The sequence below is a fragment of the Nicotiana tabacum genome, chromosome 20 (genome assembly GCF_000715075.1).
Source record: "Nicotiana tabacum cultivar K326 chromosome 20, ASM71507v2, whole genome shotgun sequence".
NCBI lineage: Eukaryota > Viridiplantae > Streptophyta > Magnoliopsida > Solanales > Solanaceae > Nicotiana > Nicotiana tabacum.
Genome location: NC_134099.1, coordinates 76705947 through 76722485, shown reverse-complemented (window position 1 = coordinate 76722485; position 16539 = coordinate 76705947). Strand labels below are relative to the sequence as shown.

Sequence of the window (16539 nt, the reverse complement as noted above, 5' to 3'; positions counted from 1 at the left end):
AGGGCTCCAATCCCTGAGTTGCGCTTTGTAGACTAGAGTTTTCCAATCCTCTCATCAATTCTGTAAGTTTCATGGCAATTAACTCACGAAATTTTAACTAGGGCAGAAAATTTCGTTCGTTTGTTTTGTTGTTTCAGCAGGTCTGACCTCGAGGCACATGGATCGAGATGACCTACGGTTTGAGTATCAATCCAGAATAAAAGAAGAAAAAAGAACAAAAAGAAGATGTCCCCAGATATTGGAACAAACAAAGGGCAAGTCGCTCAAAATTTAATCAAATTCCCGAGCTCCGCCAACCCCGTTTCACTCAATACTGCAGAAATAAACAAGCGCCTACAACTTGTGAGCATCAAGATTCGGATCGAAGTCTACGAGCAGAATCAGCTAAGACCCAAGATCAAGTTGCAAAAGAATTATAGATAGGAATCTAGTAACTAGCGGTTGACAGGCATAAGTAGTTAGTTCAAATTCAATTTCCTTTGGTTGTAATAAGGAGATCAGTAAAGCAGTAGTGGCAACAGTAACAGCAATAACAGCAAGCATTGCAATCCCATGGTAGTCCCAGCTACCAAAACTTCCCGAACTACATTGACCTGATTCCTGTTTAGCTCAGGATATGTAGGAAATCTTTGAAGCAAAGATTCGGTCGAATCTTTCAAAATGTGCTTCACACGGAGTATTCCAACAGGCAAAAATCGCTCATATCCGCTCACTTTATCTTTGCACAAAAACCCTTCGTGTTTTCGAACAAAGAGGGGCAGCTGTGAGCAAGTGATTTTTGTTTACGCAACAATTACTCCAAAAGAAATCGAAAAAAAATAATAAATTGTATTTGTGTATGATTTTGTGAATTTGCGTGGAATTTTGATAGTTATTTGTAGTTTTTATCTGTGATTGTTTAGTTTTATCAATTAAAAAAATACAAAAATATATGTCACATGTAAAATTAAGATTTTGTTCTACTATTAGGAATTAATTAAATCATATTTGGTTTTGAATGATTAAAAAATCACAAAAAAATATTATCTTTGGTAATTTTGTCATTCTATCGTTTAAAGGTTGATTTTTGTTTAATAGTATATGATATTGTGTGTTAATTATTACTAAAGAAACAATTAATGTCTTGTGATATAATTTTAATATTTTTATATATTTAGGATTTTTTGTAAATCAGATTTTAATTAGAAATAGAAAAACAAAAAAAATGAGTTTGAAATTGGAATTGTGCCGTTCAAATTGGACCCAAATCGGGCCCAAAGCATTTATCTTGCCCGGTCCAGATCAGCTGACCTCAGGGACGTCCAGACGACCTCGTTTTGATCATGCTTGACCTGGGCCGTTGATCTCAGAATGATCAACGGCCAAGATCACATCTCCATACCCACGTTTTAACCCGACCCATCTCACCCAGAGACCCACCGGTCTCACTTAACCCATACGACGTTGTTTCCATTTAAGCTGATCAATCCAGGCCATTGATTTTTGATGATCTAACGGCCTAGATTAAGTTCCCCTAACTACATAAACCCATTCCCTTACCCCCACGCCCCCTAAGCCAGACCCCCCCCCTCCCTCATCTTCGTCTCCCTCACCAAACCCAAACCCCTTAGAACCCTAGCGCCGCCCCCTTTACCCTCACCGTAAACCCGGCGGCAACAACGCCGGTGACCCCCAGACTAACACCCCTAGGGCACCTCGACCCCCTGAACACAGATCCACAAGCCGTGGGTCTCGAATCTTCCCCCACCATCTCGAATCTTCATTTGAAGATTCGAGCCGGACCCCAACCCATGCCAAACCCCCCCAACCAAATCCATGCCAGGTACTCCCCTGACTTCCCTCGTGACCAAACCAAGCTTGGTTTGGTCCGAATCTAACTAGAAAAACCTGAATCCCAAATCTGCCCCAAGAACCCTAGAAATTCGGAATCTGAAGTTTTGTCCAATTAAACGAGAAGGTTGGGATCTAATAGACCTTAATCGAAGTGTTCTCAATTGAGAACACTTCGATTAAAGTCCGTTCAACCCCAAAAGAGGTTCGATTCAAAATCCGAAGACATGGTCGTCTGATTGTCAATTCTTTAAGGTATTTCTTTTTCTTTTCCTTGTCAGTTCATGTTGTTTGTTATGATAAAATGTTTGTTCATATGTTCAATTGTTTAGTTGATTTATTTTGTATTTTTGTCGACTATTCTGTCCATCTTGCCCGGATCTTTTATTTGGTCAAGTTTTTCTCGATTCACTGATTGAGTGTATGCGTATTAAACTACATAATCGATTGAAATGAATTTGGTCGATCAATTAGTTTCTAGGGCAACCCTTGTTTTGGGCAGTGAAATTGGAACCCCCTGTTAATACTGTTCGACTCTGATTCATTGGGTATTGATTGAATGTGTTGTAATTTGCGTAGTCGATTCGATATATGTCATCAATTAGTTTCAGCTTTGAATGATAATAATTTGACTCATGTTTTTTGTGGAACCTGCTGTACAGAAGTAACCTGCTGTACAGAAGGGTATCCACTGCTTTTCTGAACTTCAGCAGTTTAAAGTAGAAGTAACCCCATGCCTAGACAATCCTAAGTGGAGATGACAGCCTTTAAGGCTTATTTTAAGCCCTGGGTAGCCTGTTTTTAAAGGGGTTTTTCTTCCTTTCTATAGGGATATAAGGGGGCAAACATCAGGGATGAGGAGGAAGGAAAAAAGTTGAAAGAGAGGCAGAACAATCAGAAAAAAGAGGGGTTTAGACAGTTTTCAGCCATCAAAACCTCTCTAAAAAAATCCATCTCCCTTTAAGTTTTCAGCAGTTAAAGAATCAGAAATAGAGGGGATTTGTGGTTGGACCAAGAATTTAGAACCAGAAACTGGGCAAAGACCTAAGATTTTAAGACCAGAAAAAGGATATAGAGAGAGTTGTTTCTGTATAAAGAGAGAGTTTGTTTCAAGTTCAATTGAGTTTTTTTTTGTGTTGATTGTTTGCTGTTGGGTTTACAATTCATTCCGGGCTTTGTTGGAGTGTTGTTTTCTGTTTTGGAATTGGTTGTTGTTGGTTTGAATCTGCTCCTACTGTTGTTGCTGCTGCCATTCTTTTGATGCTGCTGATTTTTCTACTTTCTTCTTCTTGTTATTTCCACATCCAGGTACACAGTTTAAGCTCACCCTGATGTAACTTTGAACTTGAATGAAATGAAGCCACATTCTTGATCTGAGCATGTCTACACGCTTGTAGTTATAGATATTCAACTGAGTTGCAGTTGTTCAATATTTAATTCGTTAGGAAGTGGTTTGCTGTGAACTTTTGGTATCAGTAAACTACTACGGACTGAAAACTGATTCTTAGTTTAAATTCATGCTGGATGTTGTAGTTAAACTAAGAATAGGAAACCAATATTCATCCACTTGTCTCTACATTTATAGCTCTTGTGCATTTAGCTGTTGAACATCAAAGGGTAATTGAAACAGGCAAATGGTTTTGGAATTTGTAATTCCTACGTGTAACAACGTCTTAGTAATGAATGGAAGTTGATACATCAGCTTTATTTTATTAAAATCTCAATGCCAACTTCAATATGATCTCCTAGTCATTTTCTTACTCTCAATAACATTACGAAACCCATAAGTAGATAATTAGGAAGGAAGTTTTGTACGTACAACTAGAAATAAACAATCAGTATTTGTTAATTTGAATAGGTATGCACTACCCTTTCTAGATGATTACTAAATGCATGATAACTACTTAACATATCTTCATTTCCTGTAAATTAGAATTCCATTTGGGCTGGGTTCAAAGGTTTGTGACATGACTATCTTTTGTACATATTTGAGCGCGAATTTCACGTTTATGTTCGTTTGGATCTAATGACTAAGAAGTTACACCCTTTTCAAACCGGCAATTAAGTAGGACCTTTCCTTATCTAGAGACAAACATAATAGAAATGTAGTCACTATAGGTTTTATCCTTTCAAAAATGAGACGAGCCTCGCCAAGTACAGATGCAAATTGCGGGGCCCTCAATAATTGGTCATAATAAATACTTAGAATTTGGGATGGACTGTTTAGTGAATGTCACTGCCTTCCCCAAAGATAATAACGCGTTAGACTCTTTAGGCGCGACTTAATTAAATTACATTCTTAAATTCGGGTGCACATTTATGTAACCCAAATTCAAATCTCGACGGAATCGGAATATATTAACAACCACGGATGCATTGATTGTGACGTGGTTCGAGATGCATTTTCACGATGTTGCAATTCTATAAAAATAATAATAATAAAAGCGGTTTAAATTTAATAAAAGCACATAAGTCATAGCATGTATTTAAATCAGATATTTAGCCATTATAACAATTTAAGCGACCGTGCTAGAACCACGGGATTCGGGGGTGCCTAACACCTTCCCTCGGGTCAACAGAATTCCTTACTTAGAATTTATGGTTTGCAGACTTCATTTGGAGAGTCGAAAATTTCCTCGATTTGGGATTCAAGATAAACCGGTGACTTGGGACACCAAAAGCCAAACCTTTCCCAAGTGGCGACTCTGAAATAAATAATCCCATTTCGAATATTGTCACTTAAATTGGAAAAACTCCCTCGCGCATTCTACCCTTCGAGGCAGGCGCGCAAAAAGGAGGTGTGACAGCGACAGTTAGTAGATAGTGCATCCATACCCCAAGGAATCCAAAGGGGGTATAATGCGCCAAGCCGAGGAAGGAGGGTGAGCAGCAGTGTATAATCTGAGCCCCCTCTTGAGCAGCGGTGTATAATCCAAATACTTCTTTGGGTCGGAGGAAATTAGTCCTCTACTTCATCGCCCCGAGCTAGCGGAGACAAAAACAACAACAACAACAACAACAACAACAACAACAACAACAACAACAACAACAACAACAACAACAACAACAACAACAACAACAACAATAACATAAAGGCAACATAGCTTCATTCGACCAAAGAAGGCACGGAAGATAGGTCGTAACACGCCTGATGTTGCCATAAAATCTTGAGGCCATGGGCCTCATACATGGTAAACAACAACGAGTAAAGGTAGCAAGAAAGGAGGAATGGATAGATATTGGAGGATGCTTGGATGAAAAACTGATCACAAAAGGCCCCATTTATAGAAGAGAAGGGAAAAGTAACTGACGGCTCCATTATCTCCCTCAAAAAATGTAACGACAGGCGCATTCAATGCATTTGTGGGATCTGAATCAACGATGACATTATGATCCTGAAGAACAAGAAGTCACGACGCGTCAGATGGGCCTAAAAAATCAAATGATGAAACGTTTCAGTATTCACGGAGGCATGCGTCATCAGCACGACGTCATTATGGGAGCCCATAGAGTGAGATGTCAAAATCGTTTCTTATAGTTTCTCTCTAAGAAATGAGGGGACTATCTGTGTACGGTGAAATCAGGGGGCTAATTTCTCGTAGATAAGGTACTTCAGGAGATTGCCTCGGAGGCTCGAGACCTCGGGTCGGGTACCTCCCTCAAGATCTATCGACGCCCGGCCTAGGGATAATGTTGGCCGAGACCCCGACGGGCATGGGAGGCTTCCGATGAATGCATCTGGGGCCGGTTAAGTCTACCAGGCTAGTCTAACGCTGGTCTACGTCTACATCATGAAGCTAGTTAGCTGTCTCATCCCGCTTCCTTTATCATTTAATGTATCTTGTACTATGTTTGGATTTCCCCTCTTATAAAAGGGGAATCATTGGCACTTTGTAAACAGGTCGCTCCGACTATTATACATGAGATCAATAACAACTCTCTCTCTCTTTTCTCTCTAATTCATTCGCTCGAGGCTACCTCTTTCATTTATTGCTTTCATACTTGTTCTTCATCTATTGCTTGATATTGGCCATAAAGAGCCTCCTTTAATTATATCATAACTATTAGACCTTTCCTAGTTATCCTTGATAACTCGAGCCCAAGCCCAGGCATCGACCTCGAGGCCTCTCATCGGTCAGTCCGAGGCCCGGACAGCATGCCCCTCAGTTTGATTATAACCATGTTTTAGTTCGTATTTCATCATTAAACTTCACATATCTAGCATCAACTGCTCTAACAACTAGCATAAAAATAGATCACGTATTTTTAGAGTCCTGTCAACAAATTTAATTGTTATTACCATTTTCACAGTAAACAAGGGCTTACGATTTCAGAGATTCCGACCCTGAGGTCATGCGATTTTTGAGAATTTGATGCTAGTCCCCGAGTGCTCGGGGAACTTTAGGCCTTGGAGACGTTTCGTGATTTTCATGTTGCCTCATTGAGGCTTATAAGTTTGGACTTCCGACCTAGAGGTTGTTCAGGTGTTGAATTATTGACGCCAGTCCCCAAGTGTTCGAGACATTTTCGGTGGAGGAGTCATTTTTGCGAGGGTGCCGAGCTTCTTTTGGAGTGTGAGATGCTTTGATAACAGATATTCTTCAATTATTTGGTACAAGTGTACATGTTTTTGCCATCAGGGTCCCTACTATACGGACATGGTTCGTTTGACCGTTTGGCCCGGTACATCATTTTCCTATTGGGACCCCATTTGGCGTTTCTTGGCTTTTCCGAGCGGATGGCCTTCCGGGGGGATGCTCCCCAGTGTTCGAGGTTGATTGCAAAAGAAGCCTTGAATACTTGTCTTGTCGTCCTTAGGTAGCATGTGAAGGTTGCCTCATTAAAAACCTTACTGATAAAACCCTTTTCGGGATAAAAACTCAGTCGAAGGAAAAGAGTGTAACGACTACTTTAAAACCTTAAGGTCTTTGGGTTAGGTTAGCGCTTTGACTGCTTTGGTCAGGTGCCTGTATAAGGGTTAGTGTGAAATCTAAAATAAAAAGGGAGATGGTTATAACTTTGTGCGGGATGAGTCGGCGATGTTTTGTGAGCCCTGATATGTTTCAGTTGTTTGTGATGAGGACGCGGTATGGTCCTCTGCTTTGTTTAGTCGGGGGTAGCCGAGAGTGTAGCTTGTTATTGCTATTTTACTATTTGCTTATCCTTCGACTCCACATCGTGCACAGCGAACATTTATCTCACCGCATGCTGCTCCCCGTAGATGGTTTTAATCCCATCCTTTGTTGGGAATTTCATCATTTGGTGGAGGGTGGATGGTACTACTCTCATAAAGTGTATCCACGGCCTCCCGAATAAGGCGTTGTACCTCATATCTCCTTCGATGACATGGAATTTGACATTCTGGGTTGTGCCCGCCATGCTGACTGGGAGGGTGATTTCTCCTTTCGTTATTTCACTTGCCATGTTGAATCTGTTGAGGACTCGAGTGGCGGGCATGATTTGGTCAAGCAGTCTGAGCTTCTCTATTACCCTCGACCTGATAGTGTTGGTCGAGCTACCTGGATCCACGAGTACACGTTTTATTTGAAATGTATTTACGAGAAAAAAAGATTACCAGTGCATCATTGTGAGGTTGAGACAAGGTTTCAGTGTCCTCTTCGCTGACTGTGAGAGCATCCTCGGGTATGTACCCCCGGGTTCGCTTTTCTCTAGTGATGGATATTTTTGTCCTTCTCATCACGGGTTCCTTGGGGGCATCGATGCCTCCCAAGATCATGTGGATGACATTTTGCGGCTCATTCGTTTCGTTCTTCTTGGTTGCCTCTCTTTCCCGGAACTAATTTTTGGCTCGGTTGCTGAGGAATTCCCGGAGATGACCTTTGTTAAGTAGCTGGACTACCTCTTCTCGGAGCTGGGGGCAATCCTCGGTCTTCTGGCTATGTGTGTTATGGAATTCACACACTAAGTTATGATTTCTTTATGAAGGATCTAATTGTATAGGCCTGGGCCATCTGACATCTCTGATTTTTCTTATGGCGAACACGATGTTCGATACATCGACATTGAAGTTGTATTCCGATAGGCGAGATGCCTCTATTGGTCCCGCATTCCTATCGAACCCCGCTTTGTTGATGAGTCCCCGATGATTCTGTCCTCGGTCTATCCTTCGATCGTTACAAGGCAGGTTGCGCCTCAGTGTGTTCCTTCTATGTTCGGTGTATGGCTGATATCTTTATTTGTTTGGCTTTGGATCCTTCTCTAGGAGCCTTCTTGGGTATACCGAGCCCAAGGGGGCTCCTAGCTGGTTGCTTCGGCCCTGATCTTCGACTGGTATCGGTTGTGGACGTCCGACTAGGTCATAGCTGGATACTCAACCAAACTCTGTTTAAACTACTTTGAAGCTACCGATCTTCATTCATTCAGACCTTGAGTGAAGGCCTGCACTGCCCAGTCATCGGGGATTGGTGTTAGTTCCATTTGAAAACTAGATACGAACTCTCGTAGCATTTCGTTCTCCCTCTGCTTGATCTTGAACACGTCAGACTTCCTTGTTGCTACTTTGATGGCACCGGCATGTGCCTTTATGAAGGAGTCTGCTAGCATGGCAAATGAATCTATGGAGTTAGGAGCTAGGTTGTGATACCACATCATGGCCCCCTTTGAGAGTGTTTCCCCGAACTTCTTTAGTAAGACGGACTCGATCTCGTCATCCTTTATATCGTTGCCCTTCACTATGCAAGTGTAAGCAGTAACGTGCTCATTGGGATCTGAGGTCCCGTTGTACTTTGGGAGGTCTGACATTCTGAACTTATTTAGAATGGGTTTCGGAGCCGCTTCTTCTGGGAACGGCCTTTGTATGAACTTCTTCGAATCCACACCTTTCAGGATCGAGGGGGCGCCCGGAATTTGGTCGACCCTGGAGTTGTAGGTCTCGACCTTTTTGTCGTTGGCTTCTATCATTTTCTCGCCCGATTCAATCCTTCTGGTAAGGTCCTCGAGCATCTTTACGATGACAGGGTCGACTATTGACCCGTTATTGCTCGATCTCTCTGATACTTGTTCGGCTGGGGGAGCTGTCCCCGGTGCTACTGTGCTAGGAGTTTTCTGGTGACTTTGCAGCTGAGCAATAGCCAGCTGTTGTGTCTGCAACATTTCAAAAATAACATGAAGGCTAACCTCTCATTCTTCCTTGGTTAGGGTTTTCTGAGTTTCTTGTGGATCCCCTTGGAGCATGCTCCTGTCAGTGTGGGAGCTTATGTTGATATGTTGGGTGTCACGTGAGACCGCGTCCACGGGGATTGGTTCTGGTGCATTCCCAGAGTTTTGTGGTGGCACACCAACACTTGGAGCAGCCACACCATTTTCTCCGTGGTCCTCAAGATTGTTGTTTTCACCTCCATTCACTGAGTTAGACATTTCGACCTGAAATCGAAGATCTTGGACAAGAGAAAACGTGAAAGGTAACTTACGTTATGTAGTAAAACCAGCAAAAAAATCACTATTATTTTTAGCCTCACGGTGGGTGCCAAACTGTTTACCGTGAAAATGGTAATAACAATTAAATTTGATTATGGTATTCTAAAAATACGTGATCTAATTTTATGCTAGTTGTTAAGCAGTTGATGCTATGTATGTGAGACTTAGAAACGAAATGAGAGTTAAGGATATGGTGATAATCAAACCGATAGGCTAACAATCGGGGCCTCGAGCTTGTCAATTCTGGGGCCTCGAGGTCGATTTTGGAGTTCGGTTGGGAGCTATCGAAGGTAATTAAAGTATGACTAACAGTTGGAGTAAAACTAATGTAAGCTCCTTATAGCCCATGATAAGCAATAAATGAAGAACAATAATGAAAACAATAATTAAACAATAAATGGGAGCAATAATATCAAAGAATATGTTAGAGAGCAAAGAGAATGTTCTTGTATATTTTTGGTGGAGCAACTGAAGCAACATAGGTTTCTAATATGATAAGGATCCCCTTTATATAGGAGGAAAATCCCAACATAGTACAAAATACATTAATGACAAAGAAGTGGAGAAGGGACAGCTAGATGACACCCTGATTTAGGGTTAGGGTCATGTCAGTCCTAGCTATGTACCTTGGGAACTCCCCATTTATACCATAGCCATGGTCAACATTATCCCAAGGCCGGTCATCAACGAACCTCTAGGAAAGAGACTCGACCATAGCCTTGTAGCCTCGAGGCTTCAAGATGATCTTCTGAGGTGCCTCGATGACGAGGAATTGGACCCTCCGATTTTGCCGTATACAAGAATGTAACGTTCTGACTGGTTGTTTTGTGAATTTGCGTCTCGTTTCCCTTTTGATGCTTCAAATATGTGTAATTTTTGTTTTATGACTTACGAGGTTTATTGGTTTCATTCTGGAAAGCTTTCAGGTTGAGTTAGATTGTTTGGTTCTTGGCTTAGAAGCTTAAGTAATAAATATTTACCAAACTTTAATTTTGTGAAAACAATCCCGGAATGGTGTTTTTAAGGCTCCGATAGCTTCGTATCATGATTTTGCACTTGGCATATTCCCCGAATCGAATTCGGAAGTCTGTAGATTAATTTGTGTTGCCTTGCCAAAAATTGGCAATTTGAGGTTTAAAAGTTTGACCGTAAGATTTTTGGCTATCGGGTTCAGAATTTAGTTTTGGGACTTGGAATAGGTCTGTTATGCTATTTAAAACTTGTCTATAAAATTTGGTATTATTTGGAGTTGATTTGATAGTACTCGGATGCTTGGTTGCAATTCTAGAAGTTTTCAAACTTTACTTTGAAACTCATGTGTTTTGGTGTCCAATTCGTAGTTCTAGATGTTATTTTCATATTTTGATCGTGCGAGCGAGTTCGTATGATATTTTTATAATTGTGTAGATGTTTGGTTTGGAGCCCCGATTCCCCGGATGAGCTTCGAACATGTCGTGGAATGGTTTTGATCTAAATCTAAACTACTAGTGTACTGATGCCTCTGGTGTCGCAATTGTGAACACCTGATCACAATTGCTACTATAGCAGGGGGTCTCAAATATCACAATTTCAATACGTGGGTCACAATTGCGAAGATGACTTAAGATGACGTAGTTTCACATTTGAGATATTTTTGTTGCATTTGCATTGGGAACAGGGTTCACATTTGCGATGCATCCCTTGGTCTGTCTGTGCCGCAATTGCGAGAAGTTCTTTGCAATTGTGAGGTCTGCAATTGCAAACCCAATGTCACAATTGCGACATCTGCAAGTGAACAAAAATTAGAAAAGTCGGGATTTAGTCTCATTTCTCATATCTAGAATCCTAGACTCGGTAGGAGGCGACTTGGAGAGGGGATTTTCAGCTGCAAACATTAAGTGATTCTAGTCAATTTTCAACTATATTTTATGATTATATCTTAGATTTAACATCAAATTTATGAGAATCAAATAGGCAAATTGAGAAATTTTGTCAAGTTTTTTGAAAAATGAAAAATTGAGTTTGAGAGTCGACTTTGACACAGATTTGATAACAAAACACATATATGGACTCGTAGGGTTATGGGTAGTCGGAATCTACCCTTGGACCCGAATTTTGACCGAGCATACCCGGGGTTGACTTTTGTTGACTTTTTGGGAATTTTGTAAAGATAAAAGCTTTATCTATTGTAATTGTTTTCCCTTGCATTGTTTGAAGATATTAAATCACTTTTGGTTAGATTTGAGTCGTGTGAAGGAGAATTTTAGGGGAAAAGCTTTTTCCGAGGGTTGAGTTAGCCTAGTTGAGGTAAGTATTTGGGTTGAGTGTGTTATTTGTGTTATGTGAAAGACGTGTACGCGAGGTGACGAGTGCGTACATGGGCTATATGTGGTATTCGACCGATTTAGGTTATTAGACTCTTTCTATGCATTTAATTGAATTGTCATAAGATGTTTTATTTCTCATTGTTAATCTACTCTTACATGTGTTAGCCTACTCTAACATATTTTATTTGACATTATTAACACTTGTTCTACCTCTTACTTATTATTATGCTCTTATATGCTTTAGTTGGAATTATTGTCTTCATTATTGTCTTGTTACATCTTTAATTGTTGAATTACTTTAGTTAAAATTGTTATTTCGTGGAATATCTTTGTTTTGAGTTATTGGTGTTGGAGTTGTAAAAGCCGTTATCACATTGAGATGAAGTTGTTAATTGTTGAGAAATTTACATTCATTTTGTTTTTATTGAAATTCTTGTGCACATTGTGGTTGAGCCATGTGCTATTTGTTGTGAAAAGATTGATATTGTTGACTTTGTGGCAAGTTGTGGCATACGGGCACTTGTGGTGCGAGTTGTGATATTGATACGCATGTGGTGGTCTAAGGCTAGGGGTTGAAACACATGCTATGAGATAAGATAAGCTTGATATGTATGTTGCTAGTAGGGGAACTACTTGAAGTCACGCAATGTGATAAGGCGGGCTAAAACGCGTGTAGCTATTTTGGAAAAAATAATTTTTAAAACTAAATGTAAGGCTCACTCGGTTATATAAAGGAAAGTTTGCAATTGAACTTGTGAAATATGAATACGAGGCAACATCTCAGTTGTGAATTCTTATTGTGCATTTCATATGGCAATGATTTATTGGTTGAATAGTTCTTGTTGCTTTTGTTCTTCATTGCCCTATTAGTTTTGTCCGTAATTTATTATTTGTGGTTCTCATTATGTGTTTCCTTCTTGTTTCCTGTTGCTTAAAATTCTGTCATTAGTTTACATTGCTAAACTACTTTATTATCATTCATTTCTCCTCTTTCCATTACTTCCCGTTGTCACATTTTTGTTCTGTTTATCTTGTCGTAGTAAGTGTCTTGACCTGGCCTCGTCACTACTCTACTGAGGTTAGACTTGATATTTACTGGGTACCGTTGTGGTGTACTCATACTATGCTTATACACATCTTTGTCTAGATCTTGGTACGTCTGTCCCTGCTGGACACTAGAGATTGATTGGTTAGCTGCTTTTAGGACGCTTCAAGGTATACCTTCCCGACATCCGCAGGCCTTGGTCATCTTCAGTTATCTTCTCGTTACTGTTACTTTTTTATTTAGACAGTGTTGTAGAAGTTGTTCTAGAATATTTTGTAGAGCTTATGACTCAGTTCCATTAAATTTTGGGAGTTATTTGTTGGATGTACTATTGAGCTATGTTATAATAGTTTAGATTGTTTAAATTGAAGTTCTATTATTATTTTCGTTATTTCTCTATGCATGTTAGGCTTACCTAGTCTTAGGGACTAGCTGTCATCACGATATCGTAAGGTGAAAAATTGGAGTCATGACAAGTTGGTATCAGAGCTTTAGGTTCATGTTATGAACCAAATATATGTATAAAATATATGGTTACATGATTGATTGCGACACGAGAATAAAAATTGATACACCTAAAATATAATATGAAGTTGAATATATCAATTTTAATTCCTATTGACGAAAAAAAATATTAATTTTAATGATAAAAGAAATAAGCTAACTGTAACCGATTCAAAAAATCAATAAAATAAATAAATTCATTTACATGAAACAATTGTTTAACTTCTTATAGAGATTTACGCGACAATCATTATCCTCACTTATCTAAGACCATGAGCTATCAAATTCTTTGGCTTCAGAACTGAATTGAGATAGTGAAAATAGAGATATAACACAACCACTTCTTTCAAATAATTAATTATGCTATTTTCAAAAAGTTTTTTCTTCTTTATACATGGTACAAATACAAGGGTACATGCGCAGCTCGTGTACACTAAAACTAGTAGTCATATATTAACATAATATTGCAGGTAAGTGTCATGAATACGCAAAAAAACCATCTCAAAAAAGAGAATGAAAAAGAAAGATAATTATGCAAGAGTCATATAAAATTCTAAAAAATATCCACATAAATAAATAGATATTTGTGTTAAATTTATAAAATATTATATTATCAATAGCTTTTATTGAATATTAAATCGTATCGTGCTTTACTAATTATCATAATACTAAACTAAAGTACACGCTTATTTTTTTTACGCCGATTTAGTTTTTCATATCATTTAGTTTCATTTCAATTTTTGGTTTTTCTTGCACTCACCTAATTGGGACCAACGAATTACCCAAAAGTTGGCACATTCATCAAACAACGTCGTTTCTGCCGTCCTTCGATACTCACAGCCCTAAAGTCGTTATCACCCCTAGATATTTCAATTACTCTTCGCGTCATCTTTTTGGCCGCAGAGATATTTGCATTAAAACTAAGGTCAATTCTGGACATAAATTAGTCTATATATACGCACTTCCGTGGTTAACGTTTGGTTTTACAAGTCTGAAAAAGTGAAGGAAGCACATAATCTCCACTTTCTGTTATCCCCTCTCATTCACTCACCAATACCATCTCCCTTCTCTCTCCTAAATTCTTGAGTTTGATATTTTTCTGATCAATTTAGGGGTTTTTCATTTCTCTGGACCAATCGATTAATCACTAGCAATGGTTTCTGATTCAATCCCTAACGCTTCCATCCCTGTCGCTTCCTCTAATCCCAAAGATTTCGCCAAGAAAAAAAGGGTAACTTTGTTTTATTTTCTTCCATATCTTTTAAATTTTTGGTTTAAATATTTGGCACTATTTTTTTTTTACCATGTTGATATTGGGAAGTTGCAACTTATAGTATTTTCTTGTAATATGGGGAAATTATATTTTTGCTTTTTTCTTTAATTTTTCCAATTCGTATAATTTCTAGTATTCTTTATTCTCCAAAATAGTTAGCTCCTGACAAAATTGCAACATATAGTACTTGGAATTTAATATACTGAATTTTAATTGTAAAAATATGAGTTAATCTAGTTGGATATAGCCCTGACAATTAGTGAAATTGACTCTTGTTAAGTTGATGGATCAATATTTCTTGAAGTTTCTTATTGAATTAAATTTCTGCAGTAAAAAGATTGAGTTAAATTCCTGAGATTTTCTTCTGCCAATGTCAGGCTAACCGGTCGGCCAAGTTGAAGCAGTGCAAGCTTGATGCTCGACGCGAGCAGTGGCTTTCACAAGGTTGTCAAAGATCCCCCCTTTCCCATATATCTTGCATGTATCAGTAATTCTCTTTGGTGATTTTTTAAAAAATATAGTATTCTTTTTTAATTCAAGAATAGTACTATACAGTGGTTATGTGATTATTTATTTAACTTTTATACTTGTATGTTTTTAATTCTTGGTTATTCTGGGTTTTTGTATAGTGAAGAACAAAGGGTCGAAGGATGAAATGAATGTTGGAGGGAATCAGGCTCCGGCAACTAATGTTGCAAACGAGAGGGGCCGGTTGATAGAGAAGTTAGAGATAAAGCCGAGAGCGGAGGAAGACAATGAAGTAAATATTGATTCCTCAAACCAATACAGCGATTCGGATTCGAATTCTAACAGTCCCATAAGCCATACTAGTAGTATTATGGAAGGGAATGATTCTGCGGCCAATTTTGCAGGGAGCAGCAGCAGTAGTATTAGCAGTTGCAGTGGAAGTGGTGGGTGTTGTTCAGGAAGTTTGAGTGAAGAAGATGAACAGGGGGATGATGATGACTGCTTGGACGATTGGGAGGCTGTTGCAGATGCTTTGGCTGCGACTGATCAGAAGCTGGAGCAGCATCATCCTGGTTTGGATTCGCCTCGAGAGAAGGATGAGAATGTGCATTTGAGTTCTCGGACCAACATTTCTAATGGGGTTACAGGTATTGATACAACAAAGCAGAAGTCTGAGCACAGAGGTTTGGCATCTAGACCTCCAGTTAGTTGCAAGGCATGGAGGCCCGACGATGCATTCCGTCCACAGATTCTGCCAAACTTGTCTAAGCAATATAGTTTCCCTATGAATTCTGAGCGGCATTGCCGTGGAGGTGCTGTATGGGGATGTAAAAGGTTATCGGTACCCACATCATGTCCTATATGCTGCGAGGATTTGGATCTTACAGACACGAGTTTTCACCCTTGTACATGTGGCTTCATACTTTGCCTTTTTTGCCACAAGAGGATTCTTGAGGAGGATGGTCGTTGTCCAGGTTGCAGGAAGCAGTACAACCATGGTCCAGTTGAGAGTGAGGCTACCGTAGATGGAGGCAGCATGAAGTTTCGATTGGCTCGATCTTGTAGCATGATCTCAAGGTCCTAGGAAGATTCTGTTTCCCCCTAGTTGCGTATGCTGGTCCCTTCTCTTTCTCTGCATGGTTTGTGTGTGTTCTCACTCTTGTTAGACTCTGCTAGGGTTAGATTTTTCATAGCATTAGATGTTCATATAGTAACGTATTGTGTGAGAGCACAGCGAAATTCTTATGATTCTTTCTAAGATTTTGCTCATAATAGATATGATTCTTGTGATGATGCAGAATGCACATTGCGAGTATATAAGGTGGTATATAGTTAAATACATTGAATTTGTCTCTCTGAAAGAGTTGTCACCTTCCTATCATATTACTATGAATAAATAATGAGAAACAACCAGGAGATTTCTAAAGCTTTGCCTGATTTAACTCCTCCATTTGAGTATATTTGCAGCTTTTCTTTTCCATTACCGACTCTATCATCTTGCTTTTGACTGCATATTGTTAATATGTTGCCTTTGATGTGTCATATATATTCTGGTGCTCTGGCTTAGGTGTTAAGACTTTCTGACAGTTCTATGTTTTTGCTAATTCCTTCTCTCGAAAGACTTGAGGAAAAAGAGTATAACTAATTAAAAATCATTTGCAAGGATCTCTTAATAT

General features: G+C 39.3%; 1 protein-coding gene across 2 annotated transcripts; it reads left to right on the top strand.

Annotated features, from left to right (window-relative positions):
- The first annotated feature begins 14089 nt into the window (after positions 1 to 14089).
- Positions 14090 to 16289, top strand: LOC107820211 (uncharacterized). Of its 2 annotated transcripts, none has more exons than XM_016646443.2 (3): positions 14090 to 14353; positions 14773 to 14839; positions 15030 to 16289. In XM_016646443.2, the coding sequence occupies exons 2-3, from the start codon at positions 14810 to 14812 to the stop codon at positions 15945 to 15947; spliced, it is 948 nt and encodes a 315-aa protein (XP_016501929.2). In that variant the 5' UTR covers positions 14090 to 14353; positions 14773 to 14809; the 3' UTR covers positions 15948 to 16289. The 2 variants fall into 2 exon arrangements, with proteins under 2 accessions (XP_016501929.2, XP_016501928.2); XM_016646442.2 differs by having other exon boundaries at positions 14091 to 14353; positions 15025 to 16289.
- The last annotated feature ends 250 nt before the right edge of the window (positions 16290 to 16539 follow it).